Consider the following 15,251-nt stretch of genomic DNA (forward strand, 5'->3'; position numbering starts at 1 on the left):
GAAATGATCTCAGCCCTCTTCATCTAAGTGCCCCTCCCACATCCACTGAGCTTTCTGGTTACACTGGGTCAAAACTAAATCCAGGGATACAGTATGTACCTGCGCAGCTTTCCTTCAATAATCCATTTATTTCTCCTGTGGTTAGACATGTTCTCTAGGGTCTTGTCGATTTCACTGCAAGAGTTTAAAAAAAAATAGAAAGAGAAGTGGGGTGGGGTAGAGTGTATATGACAGGAAGAGTTCAACTGCAGAGAATTGGAAAATATTCCCTTTTTATCAATATATGCAAAATGCTCATTCAAGACCCATTACCCACCCCACTACACATACACAGTCCAGTCTACAAGAGAATCTGTCAGCAGAAGAGTAAGGTAGCCACGCATTTCTTTAAGGCAGGCATCCAAAGCTTATGTAGGGACATTTGGATGTCCAATACTATTGTAATCTGTTGTTCTCAGTGGTATCTTCCCAGAAAACAATTTGTTCTCTGTTCAGCATGTTTTCTACACAAAGCCCAGGTGCAATCTGGGTGGCCACACGCTAGAGTGCACAAAACCATTTATCTATCTATCTATCTATTTAACAGCATTTTTACCCCAATGTTCAGTCAAAAAATGCTCCCAGTGCAGCTTGCATAAAATGAACAATGAACAAGATAGTCCCTGCTTACAGCCTTGCAACCTTATTGTGGTCACTAAACATCTAAGATATGCTGAACCATCTAGCTCCTCTGCTTGCTATCCTCTCTCAGCTCAATACAGTAAGATAGTATCATGGGGCAGGATGCCTCCCCATCCATATCTACATATTATGAGCTCAGACTGTCACATACATATGGCCATGAGAGACACAACTTAGCAACTTCCCTGACCTATCACCACTTACTTGATGATAAGGGCACTGCTGTTAAGTTCATTGACGAGGAAGGCCAGCACAGCAGCTTTTTTGTCAGGGGCTAGTGCCTGGAAGGGTTTAGTGCGCAAGCAGTCACATAGGTTCTCATCTGCCCCATAGGCTATGAGGAAGCAGCGAAGGATCTCAGACACAGTATCACGGTTCAGGCTTATCTCAGAGAGTTTCTCACCGAGAATCTTCAGCGACTGGCAGGAGAAAGGAGAGGACAATAATCAAGATATGTCTGCCATGCCGACAGGAACATCCCACAGAGCATTCAAGACTCTTTCAGAGAACTACTACCACCAAGCCTGTAGAAGAAAACTACCACCACTAAGCCAAACATTACTAGGGAGTAATCTCTTCATGACAATGGGGTAATAATTAGCCTCCTCCACCACCTTAATGTCACCTCTAAACTGTTGGTTTTTTTAAAAAAAAAATAGAACAAGAGTATGGGCTGGCAATATGTGTTGGGTCCATAATGCATTGAGACAGCCCCACAGTTAGAACAATGGTTCTAAGCAAAACAGGCAAATGTGCTAATGTGTCCAATTTGCAGGGTTTAGATTTCACACAATTCATCTTTTCTTGGCGCAGAATTTTTATTAAACTGCCTCCCTTGACCCTTTAAAGTGCAAGTTTATATAGGGCTAGATAGAACTCGTGGCAGTAAGTAGAACAGATGCAAATAGATCACTGGGGAGGAAAAGAGCCATGAAGGGTAACAAGATCTCACACCATGGTCAATGAAGCCTCCCTCCAAGCTCCCTCTCATAAAAGCATTTAGCAGATACTTCCATGCAACTTTTAAGTTCTCTCTGAAATCTTGAATTCTAGAAGCATTCTTTAAAAAAATATATGAAAAACTATTCTCAGGGACCTGCACTGCAAGCCATAGTCTGCCACTAGTACACGGGTGTCAAACACAAGGCCCGGGGGCCTAATCCGGCCCGCCAGACCTCGTCATGTGGCCCGCGTAGCCGCCGACGATAGTAACTGACAGTAGTTCTGGAGCCTGCGATTGGCCGAGGGTCAAAACCGGGGGTGGGGCTGCAGGCGGAGGCCGGGGCGCTGGAGCCGCGCTGACGGCCTTGGCCAGGGAATTTCAATTTCGAATGAGGCTGAGGCGGCCAGACGGGGAAGTGAGATGCAGGAGGAGGAGGAGGAAGCCCGCCGAGGAGGTAGGAAAGCCCTACAGGTGCCGCCGGCAAAGTTGGTGCCGGGACGGAGCAGTGCTGGATTTTTTTTTGGCGGGCTTTGCTGTTGTCTCCGAGAGCGAGTGAGGCGGCACTGGGGAGCTGCCGCCCGCCGCTTCCCTTCCTCTCCTCGGCTGCATCCGGGAGGTGGGCGAGCGAGGGGGCGAAAGGGACGCGGAGTGAGCCTGAGGGGGAAGTAGGCGAAGCGCAACAGCCGCTCTCTTGATAGAGCCGGGATTCTCTTCCCTCTTCCCCCGTTTTCTCCTCATAGACACTTGGGAGGGTGCCTGGCTTTTGCTCTGCCCCCACCCCCAAGCCGCCCTTTGGCTTCTCAGTTCCGGCGGAGCTGCTCCCCGGGGGGCGGCCGGGAGGGAGGCGGCGGCACGGGTTCCTGCTCTTCCCGCTCTGCCGCCGCCTCCTCTCAGCCCCTCGTGATGTAGGGCTCCAGATGGAGTCGCCTCGCGGTTTGAGTAGGTGGGAGGGGAATTTTTTTGGGGGGGGGGAGGTTTTCAAGCCTCCTCTGCCTGCAGTCCCAGTAGGGAGAGGCGGCGGCAAAGACGACAACAGCGCGGGTGGGGGAAAGAGCAGCTCTGAGGCGAAGATGCACGTCCGCTGGGGCTGCCGCCGCCGCCTTCCTCCTCGGGAAATCCGCTGCCCTCCCTCAGCGCGAGGGGAAGGGACTCTGGCGCTGAGGAGGGAGGATGCAAAAGCAAAGCAGGGAGTTGGCACTGCACCGCATGCCCCTCTCCAAAGCATGGGGTGGGTTGCAGCGTGTGGCATCCTGCCTAGCGGGGTTTAGGTGTGCGCAGGGCGGGAGAGGGAAGCCCTCTTTCCATCTGCAGGTTTTTAATCCCAGCAGTGGCTTTCTCCTTCCTGCCGAAGGTTTAGTTGAGCGCCCCCCCCCCGGAAGCCGTCGATCCCCACATTTTGTTCAAATTTCCCTCGTTTACATCCCCTCCCACACGCGCCACGACGCAGGAATGTGATCCGCGTGGGGGCGGGAATGAGCTTACATTATTACAAAAACAGTAATAATTGAATGCAGTGACAATAATTTATGATAATAAAGAGTGGACACATAGTCCTACAGACACAACCGGCCCTTTGAGGGTGACCAAACTGCTGATGCGGCCCCCGATGAATTTGAGTTTGACACCCCTGCACTAGTAGCAGGCTTACAGCTATAGCAAACCAGGATCCCTGACAATGATGTTTCTTCCTATCCTCCATACACTGCAATCCAGTCTACATCCTACTCACAAAGCAGATACAGGAAAAAAACACAATTGTCAGCCTGCATGTATACCACAATTTCACGTGAGAACAGGAAATTTGCATTATGTGGTATTGGGTGCAGCTTCCTGAGACTCTCAGCTTTCATTTCAATTAAAAATGTACCACATTTTTCTAGCTTTCTGAGTTTTTCATTTGCATAAAAGTATGTAGGCAATGCCTACTAACATCTCAGAAGAGGGCTTGTTGAAATAGGTTTTCAGTGTTTGGGGCAGTTTCAGTGCTTTGCACAGTTTGCTGCCCTTCCTCATAGTGAATATGCAAAAATAAGAGAAATTGTGCAAATGTATTCAGTTTTCCTTGGTGCGAAATTGGGGTTGTCTAAACTCTCTCTCTCTCTCACACACACACACAGCTCCGATTATACCATTAGAATATTTGGCACGCACCAGACTAAAAACCCATACCCTTTTTACACCAGCACTTCAGCCCATATGATTTCTTATATTCAAACATGCAGATTGATGTGACCCAGAACATACATACATGGGCCTACCTGGCAGAAGGGAGGGAGGCCAGGATCATACAGTGCAGCCTTCACCAGCTTTACCAGGAGGTCCAACACTTCACCCAAACTATCGCCTACATTGAAGAGGCCCTCTTGCAGGGTACTCAGACTGGGAACCTCCCTGGCTACATCAAAGCCCAGCACCTTGCCATAGTTGTGTAGGAATTCCACAATGGCTAAGCAGTCTGAGAAAGCATGGCTGGGCAAAACCAATCCAGGGATGCGAGAAAATTCTGGAAGAGGCTGGGAAAGACAAAATATCAGTACAGAGAGCATCAGTACAGACTTGTGATCTAGCAGAACAGCTAGCCCTGCTCATACTGCAACTCAGCCACACGAAAGGCTGATAATATACAGTGTCTAACAAGGTAGAAAATCAGAGAACATTTTCCCAGTGTGGGAAGCCTGTCAGCCCTCCAAAGCCAGATTTCCCTCCAAAGACAGCTTTCCCTGTCTCAAACTATATTAAATTCCGCCAGGACAGATCAAGTCCATTCGGCAACATGAATAGATACAGAGGAGAACTCAAATGCCACAGAAAAATACTTTAGTGTCTCAGTGAGATAGAACTAAATAGCTCAGACAATCTTAGCCTTTTGGTGGAAGAACTAAATGAGCAACCCAGTAAATATATGACAGAACACTATATCAGATGCTAAAGTCTTATTGCCCATAGGTGACAGAACAATGTTGTGAGACAATCAAGTGTCTCAACTCAGCAAATATAAGAAAGTACTGAAAGGTTCACATATTTAAACAAAAATGCATTGTTTGTTTAGTATTGGTACAATTAAGGAATCTGGTGCAGAAAACTGGCATCCTGAGATGTTAATGTCTGAGCCAGAGCCGCCACCTTAGTTTCAGTGCTCCACTGCCAGATATCATTTTGTGGTAAACCCAGAAGACCCCTACGCTGATGCTACACAACAAAATAGTGTTGCTACAGGTTTGAAAATTTCCTCTTCATAATATTTGGAAGAGCATTAACTATGGCATGGTGCATTAACAGGCATGGTGCACTGTTCTATGCTGCATCATTTGCTACCATTAGCATGAGGCAGAGAAACATACCATACTGCGACTTCATAACTCTGGCAAGCTCCTCTAGATATTAAGAGGTGAAGGTAGGAATTAAACATTCAACTGCTATTTTTCATAGTGACTCTGCTTTTACGTATCATGTAATTCTAGCCAAAGCTGTACAGGATAGTTAATAGTCTAGCAGACGTTTAGAAGAAAAGGAGATGCCTAGGGCTTCCTTCATCAGCTGGCAGGACTTCAACTACCTACACAGCTTTCTCTACCCACCTTTGCCCATGATTCTTCTTTGCCATCTCTACCCTTAATGCCAATGCACCCCATTTTTCGTAAGATTGTCCAAACCATACTGCAACCAACCTCTGGATCCCACAATCTCTCACAATGCCAACAAAAATAAATAATTATATAAAGGACCTACCCACGTGAGGCAGACACAAAAATCCATGCACAAGCATTATGCAATAGATCATTATCCAATAAGATCATTATGCCCCCATCTCTCTCCTCTCTATCCCCCCAATGCCTATGACAATAGTATCTCATACCAAAAATAAACAAACTGTGAAAAAGACTGTGAATTGAAAGTGGAGACGCTATATGTTCTTTTCCATGCTTATTTGTTTGTTTTACAATACAAATTTTTTTATTAAAAAAAAACCCTGATATAAACAAACAAACAAACAAACGAATGAATGGAATAGGGGGCTGTCTCCCAACCTCTAAATAGCCAAGCAATTCTATGCACCTGGTGGTCCCCTAGACACATATCTTCAGTGGGCTTCTTCATTTCCTCCAGAATCATTTGCTGCCGCTGTCGTTCTTCCTGACGCCGAGCTAGAAGATTCTTATCCACCTTTCGGGGAACCTTGGCTGGTACCAGCAGCTTTTTTTCCTTGGGCTTAACTTTTTCTTTCAGCTTTGCCTTCTCCTTCAGCTTCTCTGGCTTATTCTTTTCTGGCTTGTTCTTCTCCTTCTTTACCTGGAGAGGAGGAGAGACATGGCAAGGTTTACATGGAATTATTCAGGACCTGCCAACCTTCCAACTTTCCAAAGGGCCATTCCTGACCCACCTTCGGCTTCTTTTTTACTTCCTTGGCCTTGACCTCTTTGGGCTTGAGTGCCTTGGCCTCCTGCCTCTGCTTATTTTGCACCTATGGAAAAAAGCAAGCATGAGGAATTCTGTCAAGGAGAGAATCCACTCAAAAAGAAGAAACCTAAGGAGTGGAAAGCCGTTGCTCTATCTTTACAGTAGTAGCTCCCAAAACATTTACTGGGAACATTTATCAATTAAAGTTTGACTTTTTTTCGGCTTAACTGGGAAATTCTTATTCCTTGCTCTCTTGTCCCTAAAATACAAACCCATGTAACTTTTTTTCTACATTTCACTATGCAATTCAAATCCTTTGCCAATAAACAAGCAAACAAACAAATCCTTTTGAAATGTGAAAGCAGTGTTATGCCAACTGACTTGGACATATTCCAGACTTGGGTGCACAATTTGGAATGTCTTGGGGTACACACATCCTTACTGGCAACCAAAGAAGGAAGCTCTCATCATCCCCCACCTCACCCCTTCGGCTTGGGAAATGCTCCTTTCATCCCAAAAGCATTCCCCTCTTGCATGGGGGGAGAATATTGTGCCCCCTTCCCACCAAGAATACACTGTCCTGTTCTACTGCATGTACCTTTTGCCTCATTTTCTTTTTGATCTTGCTCATCTTCAGCTTATCTTCATCACTGAGCACCTCTGCAAATACAAATGGAGAATGAGGAAATTAAAAAAAAGAAAAAGTGAGACTAGCCCAGCCCTCCATTCCATACCTAACAGTTATCTTCATGCTTTATAGCAGGCTTCCCAAACTTGGTGCCTTCCAGATGTTGGGAGCAAAACTTCATCCGTGATGGATGAATGATCTGGAATTAGAGGAGCTGTTGTCCAACAACATCTGAAGGGCACTAGGTGGGGGAAAGCTGCTTTACATAAGGTACCACTTCTCCAAAAGATGTAGACTTAGGGTGGTATGTTCCTAAGAAACACAAAAGGTGAGTGTGTCTCTATCTCAATTGTCAAAGTTTTATATCCTTCTCCAAAAATGCCTGTTATTAATGACCGCAACCCTGAATGAGCATCCATAACCACAAAATCTCTCATTACTATCTGCTCTGCTATCAGTCTACATAAGATCCCAAGGTACGACATAAACCAACATGTTCTCTTTAGAGCTTTGTCAACTGTACAGATACAGTTGACGGGAATCACAAAATAATTTCTCACCCCTGAAAGTCACCACTTCTCTCTCAGGCACACCACTATAGCTGGGAGGTCTTTGTGTTCAGAAAAGCAGCAGTGCTCCTTCCCTTTTCCTCCTAGCCATAACCCATGTCTTTGAAAGGTAAGCAGAGAGAGCATTTTCCTCTCCCTACCACCCCCCGCAACCGTACTGCCATTCAGAGGACTCCTCTCACCATCCATTCCTCTGCTGAGCAGATGAAGAGCCAGTTGGGTGGGGCAAACAGATGATTGTCTGATCGTATGTACCTGTCTGTCTATTTGCCTGACTGAATGTGTGTTGGGGCTAGAAGTAGGTCTGAATACGTGTATGCATGGTACGTTTGTGTGAACGCACACGTGTAAATTGGCCATACACACTTTTGATCACATCCACTGCTGGCATGCAGTCCTCAGAGGGTTAGGAAAAAGTTAGCCAATGCTGCCTGGAAGCTACTCATGATGCACCAGGATTGACCACAATCTGTTTAAAGATTGCTTGTGTGCAACCCACATAGAATTCTAGTCGTTTTTCTACTCCTGAAATTCTCAGTTTGTCTTTAAAAATATATAAAAACCACAAGTTTCTATCCCTCATTGCTGTGGAGACACAAAAGAAAGCTAGGAAGACAATGTCTGCAAGTACTTCCAATCCTCCAGGGCAGAGCTTTTATGCCATGTTTAGCTACCTGTCCCTCCCCTCAGTCTCCAGTCATGTTCTCTTACCTATATACTTTTACTGCCCCTTGCTTATCCGTTTCTCTCTTCCTGCTGCCACACCGCTCCTTGACAAGAAATTCCAAATTTTGCAAAAACTCAAACATTAGTTTCCAGAAAAGGCATGCAAATGGAGATTTATGTAAAATAAGCAGATTTGCATGCATCTTGTTGATATGCTTTAGTTTTGAGAGCAAAAATTGAATTTCCTTGGCACACAGAATGAACAGCCCTGCCTCCAGAGACTGACAAACAACTCCTGCCACAAACTAAAGCTCTTTCTTGTGAAAGCTACCGGCATGCAGAAAGGGCTCGTCCAGCTGGTACCTTGGGCTTCCAGTCTTTTCAGAACCCTGGCATCCGTCTTGCTCAGCAGGTCAGGCACTTTCACTTTGGGAGGTCGGCCCCGGCCACGTTTCACCTTGGGCATTTCCTTGGCCTTAGCTTTCTCAGTATTGCGGGGTCGGCCACGTTTGCCTGTGATGGCCTGGATCCGGGAAGGAATTTCCTCAGGCGTCAGCTGCACCCACTGCAGGCCCTGTGAAAGGAAGAAAGATACACAGGAATAGATCCCTCCTAATCTCTATCAACTTCAACTGATGCAGAGGTTTTCAGATTTTCCTCCTGCAAGGAAAAGTGATGCTTCCCAGTGGTGCTTCCTGTACACCCCAGTAAATTCAGTCATTCCTGAACACAGATTCTGAACTGATGCCAAGAAAGGGACTGTGAGGTAGGGAAGAGGTTGGCAAACTCTTTCTTCACAGTTTACCAACCCATAGTGCCAAGGCCCTATGATAGCACAAGTGCCTGGTTTTGCAATGATGTTTCAGGAATTGGAGAATGGAGCTATGCCCTCCTTGTGTCAGTTATGAAACTGATAGTAGGCACAGAAACATCTTGTGCCTTATAAAACTTCATTTGTATTGCCTCCCCTGAAGCACATGATGTTTCTACAGACAGCTGTAAACAAGATTGGTGCCAGTGATCCCTAGCAAACTCCTGGACTAACACCATTACTAACCTGGGGTGTATCTCGCTCTTCAAAGAAGTCTCCTACTGGCATTCGAGGACTGAAGCTGAAGTGTTCACGACAAACATTCTGCACAATGTTTCTGTTCAGATACTGGAAGGGAAGTAAATGGCCAAAATATGAGCTGATCAGATCCTGTGTAGCATCTAGTCTCTTACTAGGGGAGGGGTTCTCTATGAGGTGGACATCTTGCCCTTTGGCGGTAATGAGACTTGGTGAATCCATCTTGAGAAGGAAAAGGCACCCAAGAAATTCATGTTGGGTGTTGTCTACTGAAAGGGCTAATGCATTAACAAATAAAGCTGCTCGTTGTCTGATAGAAAGAAACTGAAGAGGGTGAAGCTGATTTCTGGACTGATGCTCTAAAGCAGAAATCACATTCAGCACAGTTAATAGTTCCCAAGCTCCAAGTGAAGGAAATGGGGGTGACTACCGTGAGTCATGTCTGAGAGCAAGTAACAAGGCTTGAAGCAGGGGGCAGAGGAAGAGATTGAAGAGACATACCGGTAGGCTATCTGAGATACAGGACCACTGAACAACAACAAAGAGAGATAGTCAAGTAGTGCTGATCCCTATACTACTTTGCTTTCCAAACAGTTCTCTATACCAGTGGTTTTCAACCAGTATGCCGTGGCACCCTGGTGTACCTTGAAAGATGGTCAGGGATGTCGCGGGCAATGTTGCGGGCAACACTGGCCTCTGTCCCTCTTTCCTTCCCTCCCTCCTCTGATGCCTTCTCACATCTCTTCCTCCCAAAGGCTTGTGCAGCTGTTTGCTGCATCAGCCCTGGTTACAGGTTCAGAAGGAAAATGGTGCCTCTGGGGGTGGCCAGGGGGTGCTGGTTGCTTGGAGCTGAGGCGGCCTCAGAGTAAGCAAGCAAGTGGGCAGGGGAGCCCAGCCAGCCAGTCTGCCAGCCCTTGCTGTTGGGAATGGACAAACAAGTCCCAGGCACCTGTGGGGCAATGTGAGGAGGCACCCCTCTTTGGGGTGGGGTGGGGCAGCTCAGGGACCAGGGGCAAGGGGTGCCTAGAGGATTCCCAAGGAGAGGGGAGAGGAGAGGAGGCTGAGGGAACACTCCACAAGGGAACGTGTACAAAAAAGGTTGAGAGGCTGCCAGCTCTGCAGGCAAGGAATGACATAACTGTGCTCCTGAGCCTCACGGGGGTGCCACAAAAAGAATATAGTTGGTCAAAGGAGCCGTGGACTCAAAAAGGTTGAGATCCGAGTCCAACAGATCCAAGGCAAGGAAGAATTCCATAGCAATTCAGCATCCTATCTTCCTCTACCACTGTGGCACGGTAAAAACCAGAGCTCTGGTTGTTACAGCAAATGATTATTTTGCTTTATTTATGACTCATTTCCCATGAAACATACCAAAGAGATTAACTATAAAAGCAATTATAGGAGTTCAAAGGCAAGTGAATCCACTCCTGTAGAAGGTCTTTTTGCCCTTGAGTGAAGAAACAGGAATTGTGTCTAGGGAAAAGTGGCTCCCAGAGGAGCTCAAGTCACCACCAATTCCCCTCTGAGAACCACGCTTTACCTTTATCACCTCCGGAAACTGCTTCATCCTCTTGCCACAGGGGCCATAGTACCAGGTTTCTCCCTGCCAACGGTTGCTTCCCTTCTTGATATACACCTCCCTTCGCCACCTAAACATAAAGATGGCATGTTAAAGACTAGATACATGCACTGTCCAATTCAAGGCATCATACCTTGACAAGCACCTTTTACATACAGAAACCCACCCCACCAAGCAGATGGTGCTACCTACCCATGCTTTAAGGGGTACCGCACCTCTTCTGCTGTGGCTATCCGCCTTCTTGGAACATCACCTGAGCAGAAAGAACTAGTTACCAACACTAACAAGCACCGGCTAGTGTTTTAAAATGCAGTCTAGGCAACTGAGAGGTCTTCAGGAAATGGGTCTACTTACCTTTTGCTGACACACTAAATGTTGAGGCCTCTTTACTGTCCCCATCTATCATGGATGTGGAGTCTTCTGGGCAACTGCTCTTGGCTACCTCTTCCAACGGGGTATCTAGAGCTTCTGGTTCAAGTGGTGCTTGTGAATCCAGAAATTCTGTGCCCTCTTGTACTACTTCACTCACAGCTGTTAACTCCAGGGTGCTGTCTGCAGCAAAAAAGGCAAAAACAGGTAAATGGCGTGCAGAGAGGAAAATAATTATAATCTAGAAAAGCGAACACAGATGAAGAAGAGTAGGGGTTAACAGTACTTAGTTATACATACTTAAAGAGTACTCACATAAATTACTCACTTTGCCCTGTCAGGGTTTGGAACCCCTGGCCTGTGGGTGAATCTTGGCCCGTTAGGGGGTCCAATTTGACTTGTGAGGCTGTTTCCCTTAAACTACACTAACCCATCCATCAACTGATGCCACTGGTGACATCAGCCAATGGGCAGGTGGTCAGGGTTTAATCCTGCCTTGGCTATGTGTTCTGTTCCCAGCACAGTTTTCTCTACTGTGCATTGTTTAAGACACTTCCAAACAGACTTCAAGGAAGGGAGGGGAGAAAACTGAAGGCCTCACAGTATATAAAAGAGACAAGTCATCTTTGCATTACAAATTTAACCAATTCCTTATCTTCTGTACTGAAGTTACTCAAGGGTTAGCACACATTTTCCATTCTCTACTGTGGTTGCTATGAGATGCAATGTCTACATGCACCTCAAACAAAAAGTAGATATACAGCCTCTCAATAATGGCTAATATAATTCAGTACAGTTTAATAAGTGAACATATGCTACAATGTTGCCAATAATTACAAGATAATTTATTACTTGAACACAGCCCACCAGGACTCTCGATTTCTTTCGTTACAACCCAGAAGAGTCAAACCATAAAATTTGTAGTTCAATATTCCTCTAAACAAAGGGGCAGCTATGTCTCTTGGGACCTGTAGACCATTCTCACCTTGCAAAACAGACTCTTCAAGAACAGGTGCCAAACTGGCATTTCCAAAAAGTGAGGTGTCAGGCTGGCTGTCATCCGCCAATAGACTGAATGAGTCGGAAGGGTTGAGAGAGGGGCTGCCAGGACAATCCAGGGCAGAGATGTCAGAAGGGTCCTCCAGAGGAGATTTGCCACTCACCAGCTCGGATGTATCCATTTCATAAAGATCTCCTGTCCCTGGGTCTACAATTCATGAATTGGGAGACACATCTGTTGCTTACCATCCAACTCAGCAGCATCACCCCCATAATAATCTCAACTAGGATCACATGACCACTTACACACTCTAGAGCACTTTTAATTTGCTAAATGAGACTGGTATTTAATACTACCCTTCTAAAGAGAGGGAGAAAACAGGTTGCAACTTGGACAAAGGCCAACCATGATTTACTAAGGATTTGAAATCCAGTCCAACTTCAACTTTCTAACCACTTGGTCATATTGGCTTTTACCTCTATGCAATTCTTTTTAGAAACACACCTTTAAAAAAAGTAAAGTTAAGACAAGATAGAAAACCATGAGTGTCTGCTTGTTAATAATAGGGTTTTTATAGCATACATTATATCCTGCTCTGTAATCTCTACTACAGATGGAGCAGTATTATGCCCATATCACAGAGAGAAAACTGAAGTAGGGGAATACAGCCACACCTAAGGCCAACACCTTCATGGCAGAAGGGGAATTTGAACCAGGGACTTCCCAGTTCACATGATTTTTCTCACACAGAGAAGGGAATTGTCTGCGGTTTCATGAAAGTGTAAACCAACACAGTAATTAGATTTCCCCAGTTGCTCGGAGAATTCTCAGAAATGTGGAGAAACAAAATTATAAATTGGATCGTCTATATATGAAAAGGTATTAGAAAAACTGATGAGAAACAACTTCCTCATCAGTGTCAGCCACTTTCCTCATCTTAAGGGAGTTAAAATAATTAATTTGGGTGTTAATTGACTTTACAGTGGATAAAAAGTTTAATAGCAAATACTGGAAAAGATGTGGTCAGGATAGTGGCTTATAAATACGAGGCAATGCATGATAATTGAAGCATATGGGTATTAAAGCATGTTGGGAGAAGGTGTTATTAACCTATATATTGATTAATTATTGTGATATTGTAAGTATTATGTTTCCAGTAAATATATCTGATCCAAACTATATTAGGAGCAACAAGAATTGTAACTTCATGGTAAAACAAGAAATAATGAAGTAGTAACGACTGATAAACACATATTATCTATGGATAAATAATGGTAAGCACAGAGCTATTTAGGCCAATGAAGATAGAAGCTATTTTGAAGTTATTGGAATATGCATTGTGGACCCCCCCTCTATATATACTGTATATATAGAGCAGCGTGAATGTTCTTCTTGCTTTTGTGAAGCTTGCAATATTTATTTTTCCTGGGTTATTCTGGATAAAGTTTAATAAAATTGATAGTATTAAAATCTAATCAAGTTATATATAGACAGCTACAAGCATTCAGTCTGAATCTCTGGCTTAAAGTACTGCTGGAAAATAAGGATCCTGCAAGGAGGTGTTTAGCTACTCTTAAGGCAACTTGCTTCCAAACACTAGTATTGGGATCAAAGGCCAGATATGAAGTTTAAGTAGTGGGCCAAAATTGGAGTCAATAACTCTTCCTGTGCCAAACTCACGAGCCAGCTGTTCTCTTCAGGGTAGCCTATTTGCCACCTGACTGTTGTTTTATACAGCACAAACTGACCCCAAATTGCTATTTTGGGACTCTCAAAGCGTCCACTTGGCATTATGTGGAAATACAGCTCAAGAGGAAATTCAAAAGTGAGCATGTGCCTTTAGTACCATTAATGCTAGACCGGGGTCCCTACACTGACGAGTCTCCTATTTAATCCTATCTGAATGTTTTTGCTTTAGCAGCTAGCCACAATCATCAGTAAGATAGAGAAAGGGCAAACAGGCTTAGAACTTTTGCCCATAGCTGCCTAGGCTTAGAGGGCAAGTATCAAAAAGCACAAGGACAATTATTGCAGAGCCTGCACATCTGTAACAGCAGCAGCACATGCTCACACATGGGAGCTAGTTGCAGACAGGGCACAGAACACTTTGTGATCAGCAGAGAAGTTGCTACTGACTGCATTTATACAGGCCTCAGGACAAACTATCCAGAGAAGCCCCTTATCCAGCAAACTCCATATAGCTGTCACCATAACTGATGACTACATGGAAATGATGCAAAAGCAAAATCCCACCCCTTTACCTCTGTCCAGTGATTCGAATGGTTCCAAGGGGTCCTCCAGTGGAGGAGGAATCCGAGAAGCATCTTCCAGACAACCACCTCCAGCATCAGGTTCCAAGACAGAAGCTTCCTGGCTGAGAGGCTCACCAACAGGAGAAGGACCACTGTAGCCACATATTTTCAACTCTGCGAGAGATTTTTGTTTTTAAAAGTTAATATTATACTTTCCATATCATTAAAAAGCCAGCCATCAATTGGAACCAGAGAAGGTACGTAAATGAACGGAACATCACAAAGCAACTAATCAGCATAGATGGCAAAGTAAAGTCAGGAACTTTTGCCTTTTGTGGAACAAAGTGTCTGATGATGTCCCCAAAGCAAATCAATAACATATCACTCCAGTGTAGCTTGAATGTTGCATCAGATAATGCCATGTTGCTTGACAAAAGCACCCACTCTAAGAATAGCCTTTGACATGACACAGCAAGCTCCAAGTCCATGAGGTACTTCTGGGATTGCAAAGCTTTTTGAATTAAGGTCCACGCGTACAGCTTATCTGTAGTCAGGGTCTTTTGTCACTGAACCAAAATAAGCTATTCTGCTGCTCAAACACACCGCAACCTCATTCCTCTTCAAAGCTGATATGTGACTTGTATTTGCCTGAGTTCACACCCTCATTTTGCTTCCACGGGATTTTCCAAAAATCCATGAACAACACCAGTGTGGACTTGTCACTCTCATCCCCCCTTAACTGCAGGTGCCTTCTGGTGACTTAAAGGGCAATTCATGATCAGCACAGAGCCTCTATGACTGAAACTCCCAAGTATAAACTTAGGTGGTGGTAGTAGTAGCAAAGAAAGATTGCTTCTCTGCCACCTCTGCATTTTCAAGTAGCTGTCCAGCAATTTTTTTCAGGTGGCAAACTGGCCTTTGAAATCTGGCCAGAGCAGGAAGGCAGCAAGACAGCTAGAGGCCTCCTAAAGCCAAGTCTGATAGGAACTTTAAGTAGAAAGTTGTCTGGAATCACACTGAAGTAAACTCCATGGATAGGAATAGCCCAGGAGAAGCATCACCTAATATTAGCCTGCCCATGGACCAAGATCAGCAGG

The 15,251-nt window shown here is 45.0% G+C and overlaps 1 protein-coding gene across 16 annotated transcripts in view; it reads right to left on the reverse strand.

Moving 5' to 3' along the window:
* The window catches only part of BAZ2A (bromodomain adjacent to zinc finger domain 2A), a 63,331-nt gene that overhangs the window by 16,857 nt on the left and 31,223 nt on the right, over nucleotides 1-15,251 (reverse strand). For all 16 annotated transcript variants that reach the window (XM_035103552.3, XM_088662928.1, XM_088662923.1 and 13 more), the window contains 13 exons: nucleotides 14,164-14,328; nucleotides 11,888-12,109; nucleotides 10,888-11,085; nucleotides 10,726-10,786; nucleotides 10,495-10,603; nucleotides 8,943-9,044; nucleotides 8,249-8,459; nucleotides 6,621-6,682; nucleotides 6,006-6,086; nucleotides 5,681-5,914; nucleotides 3,883-4,137; nucleotides 886-1,100; nucleotides 100-174 (listed from right to left, as the gene is read on the reverse strand). In XM_035103552.3, the coding sequence (XP_034959443.3) occupies nucleotides 100-174; nucleotides 886-1,100; nucleotides 3,883-4,137; nucleotides 5,681-5,914; nucleotides 6,006-6,086; nucleotides 6,621-6,682; nucleotides 8,249-8,459; nucleotides 8,943-9,044; nucleotides 10,495-10,603; nucleotides 10,726-10,786; nucleotides 10,888-11,085; nucleotides 11,888-12,109; nucleotides 14,164-14,328 (1,990 nt within the window). The remainder of the gene's footprint in view (nucleotides 1-99; nucleotides 175-885; nucleotides 1,101-3,882; nucleotides 4,138-5,680; nucleotides 5,915-6,005; nucleotides 6,087-6,620; nucleotides 6,683-8,248; nucleotides 8,460-8,942; nucleotides 9,045-10,494; nucleotides 10,604-10,725; nucleotides 10,787-10,887; nucleotides 11,086-11,887; nucleotides 12,110-14,163; nucleotides 14,329-15,251) is intronic.

The sequence above is a fragment of the Zootoca vivipara genome, chromosome 2 (genome assembly GCF_965207765.1).
Source record: "Zootoca vivipara chromosome 2, rZooViv2.hap1.1, whole genome shotgun sequence".
Taxonomy (NCBI): Eukaryota; Metazoa; Chordata; class Lepidosauria; order Squamata; family Lacertidae; genus Zootoca; species Zootoca vivipara.